We start from the raw sequence: 23,036 nt of genomic DNA on the forward strand, positions 1-23,036 counted from the left end.
AATGTGATTGATCTAGTTCTCATACAGTTATAACTCTAACTGCTATGACAGGTAATGACACCTAAAATAAAGTCCTCAAGTCAGTGGTCATACAGCTATGGTTATAGTTTAGTTGTTATTACCTGTCATAGCAGTTAAAGTAATTGAGCTAGTGCTCATACAATTATGACTCTAGTTTAGGTGTTATTAACTGTCAAAGCAGTTAAGTCAGTGTTCATATAGTTATGGTTATAGTTTAGTTGCTATTACATGTCATAGCAGTTAATGTGATTGAGCTAGTACTAATACAGTTATAACTCTAACTGCTATGACAGGTAATGACACCTAAAATAAAGTGCTCAAGTCAATGCTCATTCAGTTATGGTTATAGTTTAGTTGTTATAGCCTCTTGCAGTTAAAGTCATCGAGCTAGAACTCATACAGTTATAACTATAGTTAAGTTGTTATTACCTGTCATAGAAGTTAAAGTCATCAAGTCAGAGCTCAAATAGTTATGTATATAATTTAGTTATTACCCATCATTGCAGTTAAAGTCATCGAGTCAGAGCTCAAACAATTCTAACTGTAGTATAGGTGTTATTACCTGTCATAGCAGTTGAAGTTGTCGAGCCGGTGCTCATATAATTCTAATTATAGTCATAGTCTAGGTGTTATTACCTGTCGTAGCAGTTGAAGTCGTCGAGCCAGCAGCCCTTCTTGACGAGCTGGATGGAGCCGGAGTTGTTCCTCCAGGAGGCGTAGCAGTGCGAGCGTTTGTCTTTCTCTCCTTCACATCGCTCCACACCGCTACGGTTCGTCTTCTCCACCTCCCAGTTAACGTTATAGTACAAACACTCCCGCGTCTCCACCTCGCCATGACTGGGGTCTGTAAACAAACACACACATCGTTAGACACCAGAACCACTATATTAAAATAAGACATTTTCAGATGTTAGTATCACTATTGTTAGATTTTAGGATACCTATAGTCTAGTGCGCACCAAAACAGTGACAAAATTCATTACATAAAGCTTGTAGTTTGTCCTTTCCACATAAATGGATCAACGGTTTTATTCGCGTCAGCTCATACTTCAGTTAATCATCAAATCTCCTGACCAATCAAATTAATGTATCTGGCATGCCCCGCCCCCTTATCATTGGCTGTTTATTTAATGCACTTGTGCTCAAAAACTCACTGGCAGAGCAAAACAAAATGCTATTGGCTGCTTTTTTTAAAGGGGGAGGAGCTACACTATGTCCTGCCCTCTCTTCATGTTTCAACTAAGAATGTGTTTCTTTATCAATCTACTCTATCCATCTATCGATCAATCTGTTTATTCATATATTTAATCATTTATTTATAGCTTTATAGGGGAATTGATCAACTAAACTGGCCGTAGTGTACGAGTGTGAATCAGTGTGTGTGGGTGCTTCCCAGTACTGGGTTGCAGCTGGAAGGACATCCATGGTATAAAACATATGCTGGAATAGTTGGCGGATCATTCTGCTGAGTCGACCCCTGATGAATAAGTGACTAAGCTGAAGGAAACTGAATGAATGAGTGAAAGGTTGTGGTGGTGTTTAAGCCCCAAACAGCCTCTTTTTAATTAGAACCCGTCATATAAGCCGTCAGATGAATCCAGCACTGAATGAAGCCGTGCAAGCAGACTCACGCTGACACACAGCAGACATAAAGAGAGACGCGTTCACACATTCCTTCAGGGACGCCGCCTGACATTTTCCTGCTTTTAATTAAACAATGACAGTAATTGTTTCCTCATTAGAGTGTAATTGATGAGGTTTATAAGAGGCCGAGAGGAGAGGCTGTCAACAAACAGCACAGAAAGAGCAGCGATCAGTCATCGGCGTTACACACACACACACACACACACACACACACACACACACACACACACACACACACACACGGGCGCAAATACACAAAAACAAAAACACTCACAAGCACACACACACACACACACACACACACACACACACACACACACACACACACAAAAGCACTCACATGTACACACACGCGCACACACACAAATTCCAGCACACAATCATACAAAACTACAAACACAAACACACACACACACACTCAAACTTATATATACAAACTTATGAATAAATACAAGCGCACAAAAAGATAAACATATGCACACACAAGCACACACACACACAGCCAAATTCAAGCACAAAAAATACACACAGAAGTACAAATTCACAAACACTCAAACTCACAAACTCAAACACACAAATGCACAGACAAGCACAAACACAAGTACACAAACTCAGACATACAAAAACACTCATATACAGACACCCACACTCAAGCGCGCACACACACACAAACAATACAAACACAAACTAACACACACACACACTCACAAACTTACACACGCATAACAATATAAGTGCAAAAAGCGCACACACAAATACAAGCACACAAAAAGATACACACAAACGCACACAAGCACAAACTAACATACACACACACTCCCAAAGTCAAACACAAAAAAATACACACAGAAGCACAAATTCACACACAAACACTCAAACTCAAACACACAAATGCACAGACAAGCACAAACACACACACATACACAAACACAAGTGCACAAACTCACACACATACATAAACACTCACATGTACACACATTTCATGCATACAAACATACAAACACAAACACAAACTAACACACACACACAGACACTCAAACTTACACACGCATACCAACACAAGTACACAAAGCGCACACAAATACAAGCACACAAAAAGATACACACAATTGCACACACAAGCACAAACTAACACACACACACACTCCCAAAGTCAAACACAAAAAATACACACAGAAGCACAAATGTACACACAAACACTCAAGCGCATACACACGCAAACCAACACATGTGCATAACGCACACACGCACAACTGCAAGCAAACAAACACACAAAAATACACAATTGCACACGCAAAAACCCACAAATGCACACACAAGCACAGACTAATGCACACAAGAGCACAAAAACAAACACACACTCACAAACTTAAGCACAATAGCACACACAGACAAATACAAATGCACACAAACACCAATATAAACAAACACAAGCTCTACGTGTAAACACTGCATGAAACTGGGCAATAGGCAATATTCACGGCAATATTCTAATAAAGTTTTACGATAATATTTTGTGTTATCACATTCCACTACAGAAAATCTATTTTTATCAGCTTCAAAAACACCTATTTGTTTAATAATCATAATAAAATAAACAGAAAACTGATATTTTAAAGATTTAACTACATCTTCAGTATAAAAAGGTAAACATTTAGACTTTAAAGCACAATGAATGACTGTAAACTGGACTCTCATTGGCTATAGTTATCTTCCTCTCTCTGATACGGATATTACATGTACTATTAATGCAAAATATGAAGAGTTTAGATGCTAAAACCTCTAAATGGCGTCTGAAATTTTCCTCTAAAATGAGCATTTTTCATCAGGCTCCTGTGAAGAATAAGAATAAGTCCCTTTCCTGGTTTTTAAAGTGAAATATCTCAACATCAACAAAAAAACGCTGAGAAAAATTATGCAAAATTCAGACGGCACTCTGAACTCTTCATATGTAATTTTTCAGGATTTTGTTCAGGCCTAAATGTGGTTCTGTAAAGAGTGAAAAGCCAATCAAATGAATCCTGAAAATCAGAGAGGAGTCTGGATCTCATTTAACCCGATCCACACACACATCACCAAAATCACATCCACAACATACCAGACCAGATCCTGATGAGAAGCAGATGAGGAAACCACTAAACACACACTGAACAGCAGAAGGAGTGTGTGCAGCATGAGTGAACAAACCACAAAAACACCACAACTGACAAACACAATCAGCACTGATTAGAATAATGGCACTAGATTTGCTGATAATGTGCTAATTGTCATTTTAACAGTGTTATATCTTCAATAAAACAAACTAAACGATTAGTGTTGAGAATCAAAAACACTGACGGTGTGATGAAGACTAGTAGAATGCAGAAAAAAATAAACATACATTCATTAAAATGATGAAAGCAGAAATCATCCCTGCATGGCTTTATTTTTATCAGATATGAACGTCTGGTAATATTAGACAAGCTATGAACACTGTGCTCATATATAGTAAATAAATAGAGCTTTATATTATTCATCATTTATTTACATTTACAGTACTGTAGTGTTTTCCACCATTCTATAGTAAAGTAACTGAATTGATCTGTTGTGGTGATTCTACAGTTGCTATGGTAACACAACTACTATAGTAATTGATCTGTTGTGGTGATTCTACAGTTGCTATGGTAACAATAATAGTAATCTGTTGAGGTGATTCTACAGTTGCTATAGTAGCAGAATAACTATAGTAATTAATCTGTTGTGGTGATTCTAAAGTTGCTATGGTAACAACCACTACAGTAACTGATCTGTTGTGGTGATTCTGCAGTTGCTATGGTAACACTATTATAGTAACTGATCTGTTGTGGTGATTCTACAGTTGCTATGTTAACACTACTATAGTAATTGGTCTGTTGGGGTGACTACAGCTGCTATGGTAACACAACTACAGTATTTGATCTGTTGAGGTGATTCTACAGTTGCTATGGTAACAACTACTGTAGTAACTGGTCTGTTGTGGTGATTCTACAGTTGCTATGGTAACAACAACAACAACAGTAATTGATCTGTTGTGGTGATTCTGAGTAACATAAGCAAATTACTAAATACTGAAGTTTTCTACGATTATAGAATATATTATACTACATTACACCGAAACTAGTAGAAATATAATTATATAAACACATAAATATCAATATGATCTCTGAAAAAAAATAATAAAAAGGCATGTCAAACTATTAAATAGACTACAATGTTTACCTAATGGTATTAAAAAAATATTGGTACTTGTTAAACCATATAATTTTCAGTAAAACATGGATATTTCCGATTCATTAAAACAAACAGTTCGAACTTTAATATTAATATGACAATACAGAAAACTAAAAAAATATTGTGATGAACATCATGCCATATCATATTACCAATTAGGGCTGCAACAACTAATCTACGAAATCTATGATTATCGATAATGAAAATCGTTGTAAGATTAGATGGGCTGCTCGCATAATTTCTGCCTCAGTTTCAAAAAAGCAATATTTGTTGTTTATTTATTTATATTTCAACAAACTGCTGCTTAATGTCTTATTGTCAGCATGTTTATGTGCTAATTTCATCTTGTGATTATTTCAGGAGTGCAACACTTGTTTTGCTTTTTGCTTATTTATATATCGAATATTAAGAGACGTTTTACTGTTCAAAAACAAACTTTGTTTTTCATTTAAGGTTAAAAATATCAAAATGAAAAATCATTCAACTCTGTTTGTGGCTTTTACATTTTTTTAAGTTTACTTTTATACATCAATAATAGCCTAATTTACAGTTACTATAGTTATAATAAGCAAAATGTCCAATAAAAGAACGCTATTTATCAGACTAACTGGAAAAGTAATCACCCAATCAATCCAATATGAAATTAATTGTTAGGTGCAGCCCTATTCACACTAATATAAAAGTACAACACACATTCAAAATTATTTGCAAGCAACTTAGAATCTAAATTAGGACTGCACAATATATGGTTTCAGCATGGATATGGCAATGTGATCATTCACTACAGTCACATCGCAGGAGATGCAATGTTGAGTCTGTATTATACTTTGGATGTGATTTTGAGGCCTGTGACTATATTATAGGGTGACGCAGTGGCACAATAGGGGTAGTGCTGTCGCCTCACAGCAAGGTGACTAGTTCGAGTCTCAGATGGGTCAGTTGGCATTTCTGTGTAAAGTTTGCATGTTCTCTCCGCATTCGCGTGGGTTTCCTCCAGTTGCTCTGGTTTCCCCTACTAGTCCAAAGGCATGCGGTACAGGTGAATTGGGTAAGCTAAATTGTCCATAGTGTATGTGTGTGAATGACAGTGTATGAGTGTTCCCAAGTGATGGGTTGCAGCTGGAAGGGCATCCGCTGCTTAAATAACATATGCTGGATAAGTTGGCGGTTCATTCCGCTGTGGCGACCCCTGATTAATGAAGGGACTAAGCAGACAAGAAAATGAATGAATGACTATATTTTTTAAAGCATTAAGGCGTAAGAAACTGTACCACTTGTAACTATAATCAGGGCTTGACATTAACTTTTTTGATCACCAGCCACGGTGGCTAGTAGATTTCCAACTACTTTACATTACTAGCCACTTGCCATTTTCACTAGCCACAAAATATATTTTGTATTAATAAATGTGACTTTGACATGCTAAAATGACTTGATTTAGATGTTGTGTTGTCCACATGCCTCCTCATTTATTTCACTGTTTGTGTGTGTTGTGTGTGAGCTTGCTCACCGTGCATAAGCAAATGGGTTGTGTCGCATTGTAATTGGTTTTTATTTTACATGATTTTTTTAGGGCTCAAAATTAAGGGTTTACTAAGTTTATCTTTGACCACACCAAAAATAAATAAATAATTAATTATTTCTTATCCACACATTTTAAAAGTGTCAAAACAAGCAAAATATATAGCTGTATGCACTTTTTATTCAACAAAAATTGTATTATTTTTTTAAATGGGCATTTAAAAAGATCTATTGTCATGTATCTAAAATATGCACAGTAATCTGTCCTGGCTAAAGGTCCCAGATCAGCAGTTACTACACATAAATGGGGAGTTCATCTAATATTAAAGCAATGTTATTGCAAAGGATGATAAACTATATTAACAAAACAACTAAGCAAAAGAAAGCAGGTAAAAACGGTAACACTTTACAATAAGGGTCATTAGTTAATGCATTTACTAACATGAACTAATCATGAACAACACTTTTACAACATTTATTAATCATAATTGAACATTTACTAATGTATCATTAACATCCAAGTCCGTGCTTGTTAACAAAAGTTAATGCACCATGAGTTAACATGAACTAACAATGAACTACTGTACAGTATTTTTATTAAATAACAGTAACAAACATGAACAAATACAGTAGTAAATATATTGTTCATTGTTTGTTCATGTTAGTAAATTCATTAATTAACATTAACTGATAAACCTTATTGTAAAGTGTGACCGTAAAATCATACCACGAGTGATAATGAAAGGACGACCACGTGCCTGAGAATAATTAAAATGAAAGCAGTGACTGCTGCTGCTGTTTACAAAAGGTTTGCTGCTCACACGAGCATCGCTTTTTATCTATTCCATTTCAAAGAGAACCGATCGCAGCAGTTGCGCTTCCTCTACACACGATTATTTCGCGCAAGTAAACGGGAGCGCGTGTGCGCACTTTTTTAACAGTAATCATCCTCTCATAAGGCATTCACCTGCTTTTGCTCAAGCGAACAGTTATTTTTGTCAGTCGTGCTGCATCTCAATTTTAAGATCACATTTGGACGCATATTGGGCCATGCTTATTGTCGAACCCTGCTTAAAGAAAACCACAATGTAAAAATTATTTTCAACCTGCCAAAGTGGCTAGTGGGAGCGGCTGTCTAACATGTCTAAAGCTGAAATCTACCCGCATTTGGCAGGTTGGCGGTTGTTAATGTGAAGCCCTGACTATAATAATGATTAATTTTATTAAACTTATTTTTATTATATAGTTACTGTATCTGAATACTGTTAGACTCTTTATTTATTGAACTCTATATTAGGGGTGTCAAAATTCGGTATCAGTTCAGTAATAATCATAACCGGTTATTATGTACTGATGTCATTTACCTCATATGCGCTTCTTCGCAAGGGAGGTGAGCGCGGGTATTTACAACACTCCTGGCGAAAACTGTGCATAATTTCACTGCGTGTGTGTGATTTCTGTACAGTCTTTCACTGACAATTGCAGAAGAAGCCCCTATTTCTCTGCGATTGAGGGAATCACTCATTTCTTTCTCTCTCTCACTTTGGCCCATTTCACCTGCTGGCGTGACTTTTCCTTTCAGCTGCTGGTGTGACTTTTCTCCCCTCTCTTTTCCTCTCGGCTGTATGCATTCCCGCGGCTGTACCTGTGCATTGTCGCGGGACCCAACCAGATTTCATGCGAATACATTTTTGAATATATTTTAACAGAAGTGGATATCACTCCCGATCGAGCAAGCAAGCGCGCGTGGCGTGTGTGTAGAAGTCTTTGTTTATGACATATGTGTGTTGGTGTGGTATTTGAGTGTGTGTCTGTGTGTGTGTCCGACTTTGTATGTGTGTGTGTGCATGTGTGTGAGACTGTGACTATTTGTGGATGTAAGTTTGAGGGTGTGTGTGTGTGTGTGTGCATGTGTGTGTGTGTGTGTGCGTGCTTGTTTGATGCTGTCTATGTTTGTGTGTGAGAGACAGTGTGATTGTGTGTCTGTGTGTGTGTGTGTGTGTGTGTGTGTGTGTGTGTGTGTGTGTATACAGACAGCTTGTTATAGGCTCCCCCTAAAATACAACACTGTGTATGGAAAGCATCGTCAATGCACCGTGATGCACTGAGATATCGAATTGAACCGAATCAATGGCATGATAATCGTAACCGAACTGAACCGTGAGACCAGTGTAGGTTCACACCTCTACTCTATATAGAACGATATATGTTTTATTGTGTTTATATATGCTTGTAGACTGTTTATTTTATTTTATGCAGACGCACTCCCCTACAGAATCGTCATAATCAGTCTAAAATCATGAATTTTTTCCAAGTAGAGATATTTAAGACATGTGGTAAAATTGTATTTAAATCACAAGTATAAATTGCAGAATAACAAAATATGGCAATGTTTATTTATTCCAATATGGTGCAGCCCTAATCTTAATATCCACCTCATCAGAATAGTTTTACAGACCCAAACTGCAGTAATACATCATATTTACAAAACAATGACGCACCAATATTAAAGATGAAATGATTCCCTTGTTTCTCCCACACACAAAGTGGATGATTTAATCCTTAGAGTGCAACTGAGGCTTGATTTGTTCAGAAAGATCTCCATAATGCTCTATTTACACATAAAGAACGACTCAACATTCACAAACAAATGAGATAAAAACACAGAGCAGCTCTTTATTAAAAAAAAAAAATAATAGTAAAGGCATTTTATTACTCCTCAGGGAAAGAGAGAAAGAAACACCAGCTGTGTTCAAGAAAAAAAAAAGTGCACTGAGCTTTTTTACTAGACGGCATGAAAAAGCCTAATTTCAGCCAATCAGCTGTATTTTCTACAGCAGGAGAAGAAACCCGGCGGCGAAAATCTTATTTGTGCAAAATAAACTCCCACAGAGAGCTGAAAATAAACGGCTGGCAGTCGAACACACACCAACTACATGAGGAGACGCTTCATAACACTGATCCAGAAATGAGCATCAGTGTGTGTCTGTCTGTACACACACGCACACCACTTCTGTCTACAGTTCAGCGAAAGGTGAAGGTAAAACACACACACACAGACCGAGCATTCCTCATCTGATAAATAAGAGTTCAATGCTGTTGTAAATCTAGAACTTCAAACTGTACATCTCTGAACGATTGCCACGGGTCAAACACACAATGTTGCATCGGTTTATTTAAAAGTAGAAGCAAATCATTTGTGCACCTCAAAGCGACACTGAATCATTTACTTCCTGAATGAATCTGATTCAGTCAATTATGCATTTGAATAAATGATTCAGTGAATCGCTTATTAAGACCTGCTGGTGGTATTACCGTCATATTTATTAACCCATACCAGTCTTAAACACAAACACACTCCACTAACTATTGTCACCAAATTCTAATCCCCCAAAATATTTAGATCTGCTCAAATATTTAACCCATTTCCCAACACACACACACACACACAAGCCGAACACACACGCACACACAATGAGAGCTTTAATCTTCATTCCTCACAGTTTAACAATACACTCATTCATCAGTCGCTCAGATTTGCCTCAGAAGTTAATGAGCAGCATCTGTCCTCAGTGTTTTCAGATGAATAACACACTGCTCTGTACTGGCCCTCGATGACTCCATTAACACATCCCATTAACACATTACACACAGCGGACCGTGCTCTCCAGCGCTCCCCTTCACTCCAGAATAAAACACTGAAACCTTTCGACACAGAATCTGCAACAGCATAGTCAACATGCAGAGGAGAAAAACACTTTAACTGCGAGTAAATCATGAGTGAAATACACACTACATTATTAAGATGATTAAAAGGTACACATTTTAGCGCAATAGCATTTTTGGGGGCCTGAAAAAAAAAAAGCTTCCGTTCTTAGCATGTCATTCTGCACATGGACATTTATTATGTTATATATATATAATACGTAAGTAGTGCTTAGAATTGTATTATTAGTGTTAACATTACAACTATAGCTATTACAATAACTACTACAACTGCAACAACTGCTACAACTAGAAACAACAACAACATCTATAAGTACTACAACTACAACAACAACAACAACTGCTACAACAACTAAGTACTACAACTACTACTACAACAACAACTACTACTAAAACTACATGTATTACAACTACTACAACTACTGCTTTAACTGCAACAACTACTACAAGTATTACAACTACTACAACTGCTACTACAACCACTACTATGACATCTAATACTACAACTACAAGTATTACGACTACTACACCAACTATTTTTACTATAAGTATTACAACTACTACAAAAAACTACTACTAAAATTGCATGTATTACAATTACTACAACTGCTAAACCAACTATAATTGCAACGATTACAACTGCAACAACTACTACTACAAATACAAGTATTACGACTACTACAATGACTACTACTAATACAAGTATTACAACTACTAAAACTACATGTATTACAACTACTACAACTGTTAAAACAACAACTACTGCAACTATAAATATTATAACTACTACAACTGCTACTACAATAACTACAACTGCAACAACTAATACTACAACTACAAGTATTAAGACTACTACAACAGCTACTTTGACTATAATTATTACAACTACAACAACAAAAATTACAACTAAAACTGCATGTATTACAATTACTACAACTGCTAAACATACTATAACTGCAACGATTAAAACTGCAACAACTACTACTACTACTACAAGTACTACAACTAGTGCAACTATAAATATTACAACTACTACAGCTACTACAACTGCAACAACTGCTACTATAACTGCAACTACTACTACAACTATAAATTTTACAACTACTACAACAACTACTAAAACTACATGTATTACAACAACTACAACTGTTAAAACAACTACTACAACTACAAATATTACAACTACTACAACTATAAATGTTACAACTACTACCATAACTACAACTACTACTACTACAAGTATTACAACTACTACAACAATTACTAAAACTACATGTATTACAACAAGTACAATTGTTAAAACAACTACTGCAACTATAAATGTTACAACTACTACAACTACTACTACTATAACTACAACTGCAACAACTAATACTACAACTTCAAGTATTACAACTATTACAACTGTTACAACAATAAATATTACAACTGCTACAAATGCTACTATAACAACAACTACTACTACAACAGCTAATATTACAATTACTACAACTATTCAATTCATCTTTATTTGTATAGCGCTTTTAGAATGTGGATTGTGTCAAAGCAGCTTCACATAGAAGATTATAGCGAATTGAAAGTGTCAGTTCAGTTTTCAGTGTTTCATTTCAGTTCAGTTTAGATTAGTTCAGTTCAGTGTGTTTTAATATTCACTGCTGAGAGTCCAAACACTGAAGAGTAATCCATCAATGTGCAGCTCTACAAGTCCCGAACTATGCAAGCCAGTGGCAAGAAAAAAAAAACTTCACCAATTGGCGAAAGTGAAGGAAAACAAAAACCTTGAGAGACACCAGGCTCAGTTGGGCACGATCATTTCTCATTTGGCTAAACTACTACATGTACTACTGCAAATACTACAACTACAACTGCAAGTATTACAACCACTACTACAACAACTACTATAAAAAAGCAACAACTACCACTATAACGACTAGATAACCAATTAAGAACGATTTTCATTTGTTGCGTAATATCCGTGAATCTGTAGCTATAGTTACGGCAGCGAAGTTATTAATGATTATTAATCCAGAATGAGAGTGCATAGTTCCTCTAGACATATCAGCCTAAAAAATAACTTGCATCAGTCTTAGAACACAATGCAACTACAGAAGAGTCCGGCTTTAAATAGTAAAATTACCTTAGAATTTTTTTTAGCAAGATGCTAATGGTCTAATCTGATTGAAATGATTTAGCAAAATCTATGCTAAACTAAGCTAAAAGTGCTTTTATCAAACTTGGATATCAGTTGAATGAATTCAGAAATGGTAAAACTCAAATGCTAATCATTTACATAATCAGTTCACTGTTAATCTTAATGAATGCATTCATAATTAGAATAATTGATTTAACCATTAAACTAAAAATGAATCCAACCTGCCTGTCGAGTTCTTAATGGGAGAAAAAAATATAGCATATTTCAATGCTTCTGGATTCTCTCACAAATTGGTTATGTTGCATGTAATTTTCACTAATCAAAGAGCCACTACCAATAGATGTGTTTAAATTTACAATTGCGCTAACTGATGTTGTCAAAAGAACTGGTGCTAAGTTGATTCAAATAATTATAATAATAATAATAATAATAATAATTATTATAAATAGGGCTGTGCAATTAATCGAAAATCCGATTTCGATTTCGGCTTCAAACAATTATGAAAAAGCATTAATCGAGATAAACGATTATTGTATCATATACCGCCCCCTTTCCCAGCTGCACACATCTGTTGCTCCTAAAAGCGCAAAAGGCCGCGTGCTTATGTGTGTGCGGCACGCGCACACAGCCAGAATCATGCGGCCGGTCAGCATTTGGTCTTATTTGCACACTGAAGCAGGAATTTTACTCGCGCCTGGTGCCGAATCGCGCACCTTGCGAAATGGACGAGGCGCAGACATCTAAAGTCAACTTAATGTGAGCGCTTTAATGGTCAAATAGGTGTCAAAACGCAGTGTTTAGTGATTGTTCATAATAACCCTCATTTGTGTAATAAACAAACGAGTTTAGGATCAAAAGACACACGAAAGGGAAACCATTGAGGAGACAGCGTGCAATGTTGTTTTTATCATTAATCAAACAAAACGAGAAAATCCCTCTGCTCTTGACTGAAGGATTTTTGTAGCTAAAGGGTTTTTCTTACAGCGAAGATGCTTAATGTTTCATACTTTTATTCTATTGTATTTATTTCTCTTTCCTTTGCAGGGAGGAAAATAACTGAATGTAAACATTGAAGTCAGAATTATTAGCTTTCCTGAATATTAGCAACCCTTTTCCTGCCCAAATTCTGTTTAATAGAAAGTTTTTTTTTTACTTATTTCTGAACATAACAGTTTTGATATATCATTTCTGATGACTGATTTCTTTTATCTTTGCTATGATGACAGTACATAATATTTTTCTAGATATTTTTCTAAATACAAGCATTCAGATTAAAGTGCATTTCATAATTTCAAAGGCTTAATAAGGGTAATTAAGCAGTGCATTGTATGACAGTAATTTCTTCAGCAGACAATCAAAAAATATATTGCTTAAGAGGGCTAATAATATTGACCTTAAAATGGGTTTCAAAATATTTAAACTGCTTTTATTCTAGCTAAAATAAAACAAATAAGCCTAGAAGAATAAATATTATAGGAAATACTGTTAAAATTCCTTGCTCTGTTAAAAATCATTCGGGAAATATTTATTTAAAAAAAAAAAAAAACAATATCTCAGGAGCGCTTATAATTTTGACTTCAACACTAATCGTTTTGAATAATCGTGATTACAATTATGACCAAAATAATCGTGATTATGATTTTTCCCAAAATCGAGCAGCCCTAATAATAAAGTTATGCCCGCTAGGTTTTCACATAGTTTTTATTTTTTCAGGCGCAATAAAACATTGGAAACTAATTAAATGTGGTTATCTTGAAAAACATATATGTATGTAGCCTAAATGAATGTCATTCTAACTTCTTTATTTAGTAAATGTGTGTATTTATTTTTATTGGTAAATAATATATTTTCTATTTGGGCCACTTCGGGCTACCAATAGCTGAAGAGCGTCTGCACAAAAGGCTAGCAGGGATTTTGTAATTTTGCGAGCCCTGGAGAGCTATAAAATGAGTCTATTTCCAAAAAAAAGTGAAGTGTCCCTTTAAAGCAGTTATTAAAGGAGTGTCTGGCCTCTGTTTTATGACTCTGACATTTCACTGCTCCTGAATGCCGGATCTCACAGCAGGATGGAGGCACTTTCAGGTCAAGGATGATTCCTTCCCTGGTCGTATTAAACCAGGATAATATCAGGGAAGACAGAAGTCGCTCGTCACCTAGATAATTACTCATAATATGCTGGATTCGCCATCACAGATGTCCTGCAATTCATCTACAATTAAAGTGTTCATGAACAGGAAGTTGGCGACATACTGTGTGGAGTTTGCATGTTCTCCCCGTGTTGGCGTGGTTTTCCTCCGGTTTCCCCCACAGTCCAAACACATGAGCTATATGAAAAGTTTTGAAAGGATAGTTAAGAGGGAAATAACGCAAAAGACTCAGTGTTCTAGATCCCTTTCAGTTTGCATATAGGCCTGTGAGGGGGGTGGACGATGCAGTAGGGACTCTGCTGCACTTAGTTCTTAAGCATCTTGATAAGCCTAAAACATTGGCCAAGTTACTTTTTATTGACTTTTCGTCTGCATTCAATACCATTCAGCCACATATTTTAGTTGAGAAGCTTATTAATGAATTTGAGTTGGATCGAATGCTTGTAGATTTGATTTTAGACTTTCTTGTTCAGAGGACACAGAGGGTTAAGGTAAATAATTGTTTCTCTGAATGGTTGGTATCATCTATGGGGTCACCACAAGGTTGTGTCCTTCCTCCTGTACTATTTATTTTGTACAAATAGTTGGAGTATTTTTAGTAATAGGTACATTTTAAAATTTGCTGACGATTCTGTAATTGTTAGTTTGTTAAGTGAGGAAGACTCCACGCACCATCCTGTAATTAATTATTTTTCCAGCTGGTGTCAGGAGACTTTCTTACAAGTGAATGTTCTTAAGACGAAAGAGATGACCATTGATTTTAATCGTAAGAGGAGACTGATTGAGGGTAAACAAACTAGTATTAATGGAGAGGATGTTGAGAGTGTTGATCAGTATAGGTATCTGGGAACTGTTTTAGATAATAAATTGTCCTTTTCTGCTGATACTAATATGTTGTGTAAGAAGGGGCAACAAAGATTACACTGTTTACAGAAATTGACATCTTTTGGTATAGATAAATCACTCATGTGCATGTTTTACAGTTCATACATTCAGTCACTGTTATCCTTTTCTTTGCTTTGTTGGTTCAATTCTCTAAGTGGGAAAAATAAGAGTTGTTTGGAGAAAATTGTGAGCCTAGGAGGAAAAATAACAGGGTGAAAACAGACGACCATGGCTCAGTTATACCACAGACAAGTTTTGAGTAAAGCTCAGAGTATTCTGACAGATGAGTCCCATCCTGTGCACCACGAGTTTTATCTTCTTCCTTCTGGTATTTGATACAGGACTCCTATTAGTAAAACAAATCGTTTTAAACTTTCATTCATCCCCTCAGCTGTAAAGTTTTTAAATTTAGGGTAGAGTTTGTATTGTATGATGTACTTTGTGTATTATGTGTGACATGCTTGTAAGCTGCAACCAAATTGCCTTCGGGAAATGAATAAAGACTGACTGACTGACTAAGTGTAAACGGGGCCTCACACACACAAACACTTGGATAGACACACACGCATGCTCATACACACTCGTTCACTCAAAAGACAGAGGTTTATTCCTCTGCATGTGTGCACGTGTGTGTGTGTGTGTCTGTCTGACCAGAACAAAGACTGCAAACCATAAAGAAATGTGCGTTTGCATGATAATACAAGACACACACAGACACAGACACACACACATCCCTAACAGCACACAAGGGTCAATTACAAAATTACTTAAAAATTGTAAACTTTTATTATGCAATTTTATACTGATTGCTTTTTTTTAAGTCAGTCTAGTGAAACAAATCTGTAATACACTTTATTTATTGATTATTTTATACATATTGTGCGTTTGTGTAAATTTATGATGTCAATAAAAATTAAAGAACATATGAAACCCAAAATACACGTAATGTATTGTGAAATTTAATATGAAATGCTCATAATATCCTTAATAACCCTGCCACTGTGCATTATGAATATCGCTGATGAATTGCATTTGATCCTCTTCCGAATAAAAGCATCTGCTTAACGTAGAAACACAAACAACATAACCCTCTATTACAAAAACAAGTGCTTAAAATGAAGATTATCCTAATGTAGTTGTGCAATAAAATCCTCCATTGCGCTTTATGAATTGCTTTAGTTTGTCTTTTGGATGCTAAATAGATAATTGAGCTTCTTATTTCCTAAACGCAACAGCCTGCATTGATGGTGAATGATGCATGACGCTCTTCAGCAGAAAACTCCTTCACAAAAGAGAAATGAAACAATCTACAGTCTCTGTCTGAGTTTATTTTGGCAGCGCTCCTGTGGGTTTCTCCTTCTGGTGAAGCGCTCTTTCATTCAGACACCGCTCTAATTATAGCCGCTGGCCAGAAACACAAACCACAGCTCAACCACACAACAATAATCATCATCATCAAGACCGTCGCAATAAAAACAAGCCCAAAGGAGGGTTGTAATGGATTATATATCTGCTGGATTATGTAATCAGAACCCAAACATCAAGTATCTGTAATTGAGAGTAAACTACTTTTTAAAAGTTGCAATGGTGGCAGAAATATTGGGGAAAAAACTGACATTAGTACATTAAAGCTGCACGATATGGGAAAATGTGCAATGATGTTGTTGAGTATTGCTATAATGGTATGTTATGATATAATGTTTCCTTAGAGAAATGTTCGTTTTTATTAGATATGTTGAGTCATTTACCTGTGCAGTGATATTAAAATAAACAGGTTAATTAACTATAATTCATACAAAAAAAAAAAAAATAGAGTCAGGGTGCACACATTTAAAGCTCTATTTTTTTAACAATGTAAGCACAAAGTCTAAAGTGCATCTCACAGAAGCATTAAGGGTGTGTCTGAATCAACATTTTCTATTTTACAGGCGCTCGGTGTACGTTTTTGACTCTTCTAAAGCATCAAAATACCGTAGTATGTGTGCAGATATTTCAGTAACATGATTAGTGAACTTTCTTGCTTATCTGAGAAACGATGCTGAAGTCAGATATTCTGCTTTAAACATGTGCATTACCTGCCGGAACATCTGTCTTTGTTCCTTTAACCCGCCCAATGCCGGTTTAGCCAATTATATTTCAGCACCCCGGGTTGCCAGATAGTGGAAAACAGCTAATTTCATTCATTCAGTCAGGAAGGCTCTCAAAGCATGTGTCCGTGACTGAAATGCGACCACTGGTGGACAGTAGCAGACTCCGAAATAAGACGCAGATTCAGAGTTCCACATGAGGTTATTAATTAGTAAATAATATAAATATTACGAGCGTGAACATTAGGTAAGCAGGTCACATTGTAACATCGTGTCGTAACAACACGCTACGTGACAAGATACACAGTGATGAGCAGTTTGGCTGTTTGCACCAGACGAAACACGACAGAAATGTAAATACAGCCATTCAGAAGCACAGAATAGTGCACACACTGCACTCCAGCGGAAAGGTAAGGTTTATAATCTAATGAATACATACTAAACCTCTTTAACATGATTAAATGTAGATGCTGAATCTCTAACAGTTTCTCAGTTCTGAAGTTCAATCTTAAACGGTTTATTTTATTCTCCAGATCTGAGCTGAACTATCTGCTGCTGCTTTCAGAAGTACAGCAATACATGTCTTGTGAAATGCCATTTAGGTTCACATTATTAGCATTTAACACTGAATAAAGCGCATAAACTGTACACTGTCAGATTTCTGTTGTTCAGCTGTGAGAAAAAGAAGCTGTTTCTAAAATATAAATTTCAGGTGTTGGTTCTGACAAAAACGGCTTTCAATATGGAAAATATTATTTCTATTTTTGTGCCGTTGCTTTTAGTTAGAACATAACTTAAATCAGCTTTTAGGCTCGATCTTCAGAATCGCTCCTTGGTCTTCAATCTGGCAACCTGTGCTTGTGTGATTTGATCCAGGAATGCAATACCTAGTTCAACCACGGTGTCAAACTTATATGCTTTGCACCCCACAAACAGGGTTGTGTTTATATATTATATGAGTTCTGAGCGTGTTTTAAAGCATAACGTGCATTAAACCAATCAAAGTCTCATCTCTCATTATCTTTAAGAGTCAGGTTGGCGCAATAGCCTAGTGGTTAGCGCGCCGACATCTGGTGCAATAGCACGTCAGGACGTCGTGAGTTCGAATCCCTGCTCGACAACATTTCCCTACTCTACCCCCTACCTCTCTCTCTCCACCTTCGCTTCCTGTCTCAATACTGTCCTATCAAATAATAAAGGCAAAAAAAGGCCAAAAAAAAAAAAAAAGTCAGTTATGTCATGCCATGGCGCATTTGCTGTTTAGATGGCGGACTTTGTAAGTGGAAAAACCGAACGCTTCACTGGCGAGAAAATGGAGCATCTGCAGTGCGAGGATAAAGAACCAGCCTCCTCCATTCAACCTCTTTTTCTTTACGATGGCAAATTGGTTGACATAGCCCAACCCTATAATTCAACACACGTCCTGTTCTGATGCCCCATATGATGATGCACACGTCTCCAAAACCCCACAGGTGGACAAATCAAAACTTGATTAATTACAACAAATATAATTATATTAGCAACAATGCGCCTTAACACACCTTGTCAGACCAGCACACCCATGAGTTCACAAAGTGGTGCAAATGGATGTATTTTTTAAACAATGCGATGCAAAACGTAAAAAACGATAAAATAAATGCATAAATTGCATATACTAATATTGCAATAACAATAATTTTGCAATATATTATGCAGCCCTACTTACAATATTTATTTTTCATCCGTCTGTTAAAACAGCACAAGTTTATCCTGCTTTAATATATGTGCAGTCAAATAAGAGCACAAAAGTAATCCAAATGTAATCCAAAAGTAGTCAGATTACCATCAATGTGTAATCAAAGAGAGTATATTACTGGCTACACATTAGCTCATGTATTTTGTAATGGATTACAATTTCCAAGTAATCCACTCAGCTCTGTGTGTGAGTTTAAAGTAGACCTGATTTCACCCAGACGGAGGAATTTGATGGTGAGTTTGTAAGTAGGTCAAGACTGCGGCTCATATAGAGTGATATACATGAGTCCTGCAGCAGACAGCACAGATCTACCGTAGGAGAAAATATAGATTACCTGCTATACCGGCCACTAAAACACACACAGACAGGCCAGAGCACGAGCTAAACCCCTGAGGAGATGTGTATATGTTATTTTACTGTGGGTAAAGGAGAGAATAACACCTTATAACCTGTAGATTTATAACTAATCTGCACACAGAACTCTACATTCAGATCTTTTTACTAACTGCATCTCTGTTTAATGTTTATCATCTTTTTTTTTCATTTTTATTTTGTGTCGTCACTATGTACACTGGAAGCTTCTGTAGCCAAAACAAATTCCTTGTGTGTGTGAAGCACACTGATTCTGAAACAGCAGTTTAAATGCACTACATATGTTTAGCCAAGTCAAGTCGGCTTTATTGTCATATCAACAATATACAGTGCAATACACAATGAAACGAGACAAATTCATTGGGACAACTTGCTCACTGTGACTGTCTAATTGATGAAATTGTCAGTACAGCATTATGGGTAATGTAGTTTGTCTGTATGGACTGTGCATAACCAGTGAAGGACGGAATAACAAACGAAATAAGGAGGAAACCTGGAGGAAAATATCTGCAAAAAATGATTATAGGGTTCGTTCACATTTCAACTTCCACAAAGGAGGACAAAACCACAATATTTGGCTATGAGCGGAGCAAAACAGTGCCATTAAAACTTCAATCCCATGATGCATTGCCAATAACACATTAAATCACATTGAAAAGCACAGCAAAATATAAAACTATTCAGCTGTTGTGTGTGTGTATATGTATGTGTGTATATATATATATATATATATATATATATATATATATATATATATATATATATATATATATATATATAAATATATATATATATATATATATATATATATATATATATATATATATATATATATATATATATATATATATATATATATATATATATAAAATCAAGTTTATTACAAAATTCCTTAGGACAATTTTCTCATTGTGACCCTGTTAGAATTTTCAGTACAGCATTATGGGTAATGTAGTTTGTCTGCATGGATTGTGCATTATCAGTAAGGAGGGAACAACATACAAAAAAAGGAGGAAACCTGGAGAAAAATATCTAAAAAACAACTATTATAGAGACATTCACATTTCAACTTCCAAATATTAGTCCGACAACAAACAGTATTTGGCTTTGAGCAGAGCAAAACGGTGCAATCCCATGATTTGCATGTAGCCCATGATTGCCAATAACAAAATCACATTCAAAACCACAGCAAAATATAAAACTGTTGAATCCATTAAGTGAATGTATGATCAAGCTTATTACAAAACTCATTAGGGTAATTTGCTTAGTGTGACTCTCTGATTGATGGAATTTTCACCACAGCATCATGGGTTATGCAGTATTCCTCCACAAATTCACCCACTCAACACTTTATTTTAAGTATAAGGTGAATTAAGGCAAACAGATGCGTTGAAGAAAAGCACACAATCGATGGCTGTGAAAAATCTCATTTCCTATGGAGGAAATAAAGCGTTTTTATAGGAGGGTCCCGACTGCTGCGATCTATAAAAACCAGCAACATTAATTAAGAAAACGCCTTTTGTTGTGATGCCAGCGGAGTCAAAGTCCTTCAGCACAAACATCCATTAAGCCTGACGTTTCGCTCTCATTCATCCTTCTGCCACAGTCTGTGCCCTTTGAACCAGCGGCAGAACCTCGCACTAACAATGGCGTGGAGTTCAGGCCAATGTGGAGTTTTGTCCCGCTGAAGGAATAAATGGCAGATTGTGTCTGGAGGCTCGGAGCAGCAGTTTCCCACGCACTGGTGGGCGTCAGTGACGGCAGGTGCTCACCGCTGCTTTTCCATCACAAAAGCGGACCCTCCGTCGGCCAGCGGCCCCTCACACACACACAAAGAGCCCAGACGCTACTCCAGTCAATTATTCTGGAGACTCCGGCGACTCCGCAAACTCACACACACTGGCTGTATATCAGAGTCAAACAGACCAAAACAACCAGACACAACACACCTCTGCAGCTAAAAATAAAGAGGCTCAATCTGTTACTCTGGGTTCATGCTCAGATAGAATTGTAAAGCAGTTACTGTTGGTTTGTTGGTTTGTTCTTAGTTACAATTATACAAGGGCGACAAGGTGGCGCAGTAGGTAGTGCTGTCACCTCACACAGGGCTCGAAATTGTGACCGTTTTGGTCGCATATGCGCCCGAAATTTTATCTATGCGACCTCAGTTCTGATCACAGGGAGCTACAGCCGCAAAAAAGGAAAGGTCTGGATCAGAGAATAAAAACAACACTGATAGAAACCAGTTTTAGTTTAAGAAACCACCTAAAGTTACAAATAATGGCACATCTCATCAGTGATCATTACGGGTGTAACGATATAGGTATTCATATTCGTATTAAACCGCTCGGTATGAGACTTTCGGTTCAGTATGCATTATAAACCGAACGAGTCGGTTCTGATTAATATATAAAAAACTAAAAGAGAATAAGTACAAAACATAATGTTTTCCATGCAACAATGCTCAACAAGGCATCTCAAATGACGTGACAGTCAACATGCTGCCCTTCCCCGCCCACCTCCAAACTCCAGTCAGGCACACGCTGCACTAGCTCGCAAAATGGCTATTAAGTTAATGTAATCCTCTTATAACCAACAGCGGGTCTGGCGTTTGGGAGCACTTTGGTTTCCCTGTATGTTATGTGGGTGATGGCAAGAGAGTGGTGGATATGACAGACTATGACAGTAAGCTATTTTAGCGGTAATATTAGAGCATGTCAACTCATTTACACTGACATCACGGAATCACAAACTGGAATTAGACGAAAACTGGAAGCACGCGCACTACATGCTACTATCCCCGCAGCATTCAGACAGGCAATTCCTACAGATTCAAACAGGGCAAAACAAATCACTGAGGCGATCGGTACATTTATAGCAGTGGAAATAAGGGTGCTTTCACACCTGCCTTATTTGGTTCGATTGAATCGCACTAGAGTTCGTTCTCCCTCTTGGTATGGTTCATTTGGGCAGGTGAGAATGCAGCAATCGTACTCGAGTGCGCACCAAAAGCGGACCAAATAAGCGTACCGAGACCTGCTTGAAGAGGTGGTCTCGGTACGCTTTCAAACGAAGCCTGGAGCGGTTCGTCTGTGGTGAGAATTTGATCCGTACTAAAACAGGTCCAACCGCAAAAAGTACTGCGCCTTTCGGACTAATTCAGCTGCCGTAGGCTGATGCGCTGAGCATTATGGGATATGGAGGAAAAATATTTGTTGACAGCGCTTTACCAACAGAGAGAGAGGGGAAAACATTAGCTGATGGATCGTTAGTAATATTTACGCAAGACGAGCATGTCGCAGTTTAGCTAAATTAACGCCTCCTCCTGAAGTGACGAGCGATGCATTAAACACTGTTTACCAGCCGCGGCCGCGCTTCATTTTCGTAATGTATAGTTTGTCTAAAGCAGGGATACAGTCAGTCAGCGCAGTCGTCCCTCCATAGTAAAGGCGACATTTTGTGTCTGCCGGTTTTGTTTACTTGCGGGATTTCATTGG

The 23,036-nt window shown here is 36.8% G+C and overlaps 1 protein-coding gene and 1 long non-coding RNA gene across 2 annotated transcripts in view; both read right to left on the reverse strand.

Moving 5' to 3' along the window:
* Positions 1-23,036, reverse strand: part of acvr2ba (activin A receptor type 2Ba) — a 55,108-nt gene that overhangs the window by 13,350 nt on the left and 18,722 nt on the right. Inside the window, 1 exon segment of the mRNA NM_131210.4 lies at positions 658-865. Coding sequence (NP_571285.1) covers positions 658-865 — 208 coding nt within the window.
* Positions 6,447-12,363, reverse strand: LOC147838117 (uncharacterized). Its single transcript, XR_015525447.1, has 3 exons — positions 10,681-12,363; positions 8,619-10,631; positions 6,447-7,663 (listed from the first exon to the last, which is right to left on the reverse strand). It is a non-coding gene; the product is annotated as an uncharacterized LOC147838117 (long non-coding RNA).

The sequence above is a fragment of the Danio rerio genome, chromosome 24 (assembly GCF_052040795.2).
Source record: "Danio rerio strain M-AB ecotype USA chromosome 24, GRCz13ab, whole genome shotgun sequence".
Taxonomy (NCBI): Eukaryota; Metazoa; Chordata; class Actinopteri; order Cypriniformes; family Danionidae; genus Danio; species Danio rerio.